At 39.6% G+C, this 6,139-nt stretch overlaps 1 protein-coding gene across 7 annotated transcripts in view; it reads right to left on the reverse strand.

Annotated features, from left to right (window-relative positions):
- Nucleotides 1-6,139, reverse strand: part of grip2b (glutamate receptor interacting protein 2b) — a 375,168-nt gene that overhangs the window by 94,355 nt on the left and 274,674 nt on the right. The window contains exon 1 of one of the 7 annotated variants that reach the window (XM_032514883.1): nucleotides 5,144-5,243. The exons of the other annotated variants lie outside the window; for them this stretch is intronic. Within the exon in view, the coding sequence (XP_032370774.1) occupies nucleotides 5,144-5,198 (55 nt within the window). The 5' untranslated portion in view covers nucleotides 5,199-5,243. Of the gene's footprint in view, nucleotides 1-5,143; nucleotides 5,244-6,139 lie in introns of those variants that run through there. 7 annotated transcript variants of the gene reach the window in all.

The following is a 6,139-nucleotide window of genomic DNA, read 5'->3' on the forward strand; positions in this document are numbered from 1 at the left end:
GTGGCAGTAGCTCAGTCCATAGGGAGTTGGGTTATTAACCGGAGGGTCTCGGGTTCAAGTCCCCATATGGACCAAAGTACGGTGGTAGACTGGTAGCTGGAGGGGTGCCACTTTTCCTCCTGGGCACTGCCAAGGTACTGAGCATGTGTATTCAGGTCTGTGTAATAACAACAGAGTGTACATTGTAATTTTCCCTTGTGGGATTGATAAAGTATACATTATTATTATAAAGACACAGAGACATTTGTATTTCTCATTATACATCACTTTCAGTAGAATCAGTGGTGAAGTACATTTACTCATTTTAAGCACTGTTCTGTGCAAATTTGAGGTATTTGTACTTTATTTTACTTTCATGCCACTTTCTTCTTCTCTTCCGCCACATTTCACAGAGAAACATTCTACTTTTTAGTCTTCTACATTTATCTGACAGCTTTAGTTACGACAGTAGTTACCTTAAGATTTTTGCAGACAAAACACAGATATTTTATAAAATCTGATGTTTTATTATAAATTATACAACCCAACCATACGACAGCCTACTGTACAAGTCCAGCTGAAATGATTTAACTGCATTGATTACTTTTACTTTTAATACTTGAAGTTACCTGATGATACTTTTGCTTTACTTTAACTTAAAGCTTCAGAGAGTAACTCTTTGTTATCACTGACCTTCCGTTACACTCAAGCCACTGCTAAATGAGTTGCTATGACGCTATGACACTCAGTTCCACATAACTGTCTCTGGAATTCTCAGTATGGCTCTGTTCAGAACAAGGTGTCGCCCGGTGACTTTTTGCCCGCAGACACACAAGTCCATCACGTTTTTTAGAATCCTCTGTGTCCTCCTTGGCTACTAGCAACTGAATGGGGAAGGGGTGGGGGTGGGGGCGGTGCGCAGTCACGGAAGGCTTGTATCATCTGGACGCGCGGTTGTTGTCATTACTTCAAACAAATATGCCGTAAAATTTACAGTAACTTACTGTAACAATTGTCCAGCAAGTCACTGTAAATTCTTTTTACAGTAAAGGTACCATACTTTCATTTACAATATTTTATGTATTCATTGTAAAATACAAAATAATTAAACACAAGATAAGGTAAAAAAGTAAAAATACAGTGGTTTATTGTACTATTTACAGTACTATAGTGGCTATATTATGATTTTTTTTTTACAGTAATACTTTGACTACTGTGATGTTGTCATGTCGACCAGGTTGTAATGTAACTTTACAGCATTCTACTGTAAAAATCATATACAGCAGTGTTACTGTGAAATCTAAGGGAAATAACTGTAATTATTTACAGTGTAGCTTTATGTAACATTTTCAATGAAGGAGTTTTACTTGTAACAGAGTATTTTTACAGTGTGGTATTGGTACTTGGTACCACTGGTTATAATATATTAAATATTTAGGCGTAATCTACAGCATGTACAGAATATACAGTATATTCAGTGAGTTCCCATCTTTTGTGTGCTGTCTGCCTGCACCGCCGTCACGCTCTCCACCCCAGAACAGACGCCCTCCTGGAGGATTATGGGTACAACACGCTGAGCCAAATGCACTTTGTCGGGAACGGGAGAGAAAATTGAACGGCTGATGATAACATCCAACACACTCGCAGCAGCCACCATTAAGTTCTCAGGCGCTCAGCTTAGTAATGCTCAGAAAACAGTGAATCAACAAGGGCTGATAAAGGCGGTGATGAACCCCTCATCATTCATTTTTTCTCCATTTATCCTCCATTTTATGCGCTCATTCCTTCAACACTGATAAAAAAAAGATGAAATCAGTCCCATAAACAATGCAGACAACACACGCAGTAACAAAGATGCACCCCCACACTGCCGGGAAGAATTTATGACATTGGAAAACTGGAAGGTAAAACGCCTTTATCCATGCATTATGAGCCTCTATTATTTATTGTATGCATAGCCGTACATGGGTTACTACCCAGCTCTATTTTTAATGTATGCTATATAAATAAAGGTCTTGGACCAAATCATTTGAAATGTTTCGTGACCTGCTGTTCTCCAAACCTTCCTTTCTAACTGCTTGACTTTTCAAATGGATCCTCTGGAGGATGAAGCCAAAGAGCAGTAGTAGTTTAACAAAGCATGCAGTGAAATATGAGCCCTTTATAGTGTCTCTATCTCCATAAAACTCAAAGAAAGAAAAACAGCTTCCTGAGTTTTTAGCACATTTCCAGCACAGCTATCGGCTTAGTTAGTCTCTGAGGCCATTGGAGAGAATTTAGCTCCCACTATGCTCCTTGGTGCATGAAATAGGATGGCGCTCACATCATTAATACCCCTGATGCATCTCTTTTATTCTACCATTACTCTACTAGTACAGTATGTTATAAAGGGAAAGAATTAAACCAGCTGTGTGCTGCTGTTGTGTTTGCTAGTTTGGAGTCTGGACCATCGACGTGAGCAGAACAGTTCAAGATGCCGTTGACCAGTTTGGGATGAGCTTTATTCGTGCTAACAGCTGAAAAAAAATTCCTATTTTCAGGTTTTGGAAAGTCAGCCTTTAGGGTCTTTTCAAGCTCCTGGAAGAGTTTGAGAAAATCCTAAATCATAGTACTCAACTAGGAAAGATCCAATCAGTAGACATGCATCTTATTAACATCCTGCATGTGATGCATATGGACAAAGCCAAATCCACCAAAACTAAATGGATCTAATCTAATAATAGAAAAAAATTTAGACATGGAAAAATCAACCTTCACATATACACTACATATGGAATAGGATCTACCCCAAAGATAGAATCTGTAAAATAAAATATTATCTCAATCTTGCCCAAAATTTACAATGAAGAACTCGTCCCCCATCCTAATCCCTTTTTCCCATTTTGAAGCTAATATCTGTTGTTGTTAGCTATTCATTTCAATGCTATAAAAAGTATAAAAATGTGCAATGGAAGAACATTAAAATAAAGAAATAAAGCATTTTTTTGGAAAGTTATATTTTAAATCAAATACACAAAGCAAATCATTATTACAGCTAAAGCACTCAGCCTAGGATGCTAATGGGAGATCGAGAATATATAAATTTCAGTATTATGAATACTAAAACAATTTCCGTATAATGTGAAGTGGAATATTGTGGTCTTTATTCCAATGCATAAGCAGTAGTGGCAGTAACTGGAGGCATTTCACATATGGAAGGTCAACAGGAACCATATTAAAGTCTTGCCATGCAGCAATCCCAACAGATCAACAGAAATGAAAACGCAATGTATATCATGAATTTCCTTTGCATTTGAACTCTTCCACCCCATGGAATTGTAGGTGTAGGTGACCACAAGGCATCTTGGGTGCAAATAGCTTATAGGAGACATTTCATTGTGTTTAGGTTCAAACTTGCATTTTGGGTTTCTACTCGAACGTGTTCACATGCTTTAATGTTCAAAAACTCTCTTTGTTTTCTCCATACTATCGTCCGAAAATGTTCCTATTCACCTTCTGTGGTATATCCTAAAGGGAAGGGGAGCCACAATCTGAGTGACTTGTTGAATCCCATGTTTTTGGATCTAGGAAGCCCAAAGAAATCTGACTGGGTCGTATGATTTCACAGTTCGTGGGTTGGTTGGCTCTCCAGATTCCCAAACGTATGTACACAAGCACGGATAAAGGGACTTATTCATTGTCCATTCATTATTCTTATTCATGATTTGTCCCCTTTAAGGTGGAAACATCCAAGCTGCATGTAAGTGAACATGCACTTGTTAGGAGAAGTTTTCTTTTCTTAACCTGGATGGGTTTTGAGTATGACTTATAAATGGAAATGCATCAAACTAATGCCTACAATACATACGAAGAACAGACTTTGCAAAGACTACAGTCTGACACCATCTCACATCTAAACACAATCACGTCCCATCTAATGTCTAAGACTGTAATATTGTGGAAACCCTAGGGATCTTGCAGGGGCACACATTGCAAGACAACAACTATATTAGTTTTGAAAAATGTAACCAAGCTAGCTAGCTAACGCTAGTGTTAGCTGGTTAGCTTACTGCTTTACCGTTCGTGCAGATGAAAGACAGGAGTACACGGAGAATCCCGGTGGAATCACTTGAGAAGTCGTTTGTGATTTGGGAGTTTTATCCATTTTACCCATAACTCCCTCTCTGTATAGACATGCAAAGACATTTTTGTTTGAACCCACATTGAATTGTTTTTGCCTGTTGTCTTTTAACCCTCCTGTTGTCCTGGGTCCAATTTGCCCCGTTTTTAAAAGTTTCAACATCAGGAATCTGGGATTCTTTCCTCCAAATTGTCCAAATATTACATGGATGGTTTCATATAACGCTTCTTGCAAGTTTAACAAAGGATTAGTTCACTACTTTATTAAATTTTGGGTGTTTGACAAAAGACAAAATAACTAAATCATTTTATTTAAATGAGGTTTCTTGACCATGAATTCAAAAAGAAAACAGTGTAAAACTAGTGGTGATATATTGGTGTTAGTGATGTGTACAGTATACTGACGGTACTCGTGCAGCAGGAGTGTGTCATTATAAAACATGGAAATCAGAAGGCTATGTGCATAAAACCACAAAATGTGGGAATGGCTGTTTGGGTTTTCTCCAACATTTTTCAGATGCTGGTATAAAGAAGGATAACAGCATCGCAATTAAGAAATGTCCTCCTTTTTACTAACACCCCCGATTATGATCCCTAGCTAAGAACTTCCTACAAATGTTGCTCTCAATCCCAGCCAGTGTAACAATGTCAGTATGATTAGTCCCGCTATTAAGAAGCATCCTGCGCTTTTCCATCCACAGTAACACCACCTTAACACATACTACTTCATAAATCCAAGTCTTTTCCAAGACAGAAGCTCTACCGGTATAAATAAAAGATTTTTTTGCAAATCCACTGAAATTTCTGGGGGGAAAAAAGGGAAAAGCCAAAAACATACCAGAAGAAATACCAAACTGAAGCTGAAAGAAGAACAGCACCTACTGAACCTGAACTCCATGCCACTGGACCTGCATGCAATGTTTGACTGATTTCTGGGAAGTGTAGTTCAGAATCCCCACTACGGTGGGTGCTTCACAGCAATAAGTGAATCAATGTGAAATCTAATCAGTGGAGGAATTTTTCCCCTCGTGGGTTCCGCACTCACCAACAGTGTCTGCCCCGACGTCCCTCTTCAGACCGCAAAACATGACCGCAGACATCGAGCTTTCCCTATCAGAGTAACATCCACAGAGGAGAGAGGGAGAGCAGTGACACTCGGAGAGAAGAGGAAGACAGAGGGACGAGGAGACACAGGGAGAGATGTGGACTGCCGAGCGCTCAGGGAACACAGTGGCGATGATGAGAGATGACTGGCGCTTACGTTACGACCGCTCAAACCCCCGAGAGAGAGAAAGAGAGAGAGAGAGAGGGGGTAGGATGAGCTTAGGAGAGAGGAAGTGAGTAAGAGTGTGTGAGGGGAGACGCAAAAATTGATGCAGAGAGTTTATATGGAAAGTGATAAAAGGATATTGGCGGGAGAGAGAGAGAGAGAGAATGTGTGTTTGTTTTTGAAAGCAGAGACAGAGAGAGCCAGGTTATTCATGTTTCAAACACTAAAATAGGCAGCACTGTTTTACACCTCTGGTCCTGTTTGTCTCCCTAGTGCTGCATGGTCTACATTGACATGGATTGTTAGGTGCTGCCAGAAGATCCGCTGCATGTCCCTCATTTCGGCCGATGTCCAATACCTTCACTTTGTTAGTATCGGGATTTTAACCTCCAGTGGATTTCTGAGGACTATCGTGACCTGGTCCTCAGATCTCTGCAGGGTAAATCCAGACAGCTAGCTAGACCATCTGTCCAATCTGAGGACTATGGTTACCTGGTCCTCAGGTCTCTGCAGGGTAAATCCAGACAGCTAGCTAGACTATCTGTCCAATCTGAGGACTATGGTTACCTGGCAAAGCCTGTTTCTGCAGGGATACCATGGATGTATTTAACCCTTGTGTTGTCTGCCCGTCAAAATTGAAAATCAACACTTTTGTTGAAGCTTTTTGTCAATGTTTTTAACTTTTTCTTACGTTTTTGTCCCTTTTTTTCGACACTTTCGACGATTTTCATCAATGTTTGTAACTTTTTTGACATTTAACACTACGTAACA

This window comes from Etheostoma spectabile, chromosome 4 (genome assembly GCF_008692095.1).
Source record: "Etheostoma spectabile isolate EspeVRDwgs_2016 chromosome 4, UIUC_Espe_1.0, whole genome shotgun sequence".
NCBI classification, from domain to species: domain Eukaryota; kingdom Metazoa; phylum Chordata; class Actinopteri; order Perciformes; family Percidae; genus Etheostoma; species Etheostoma spectabile.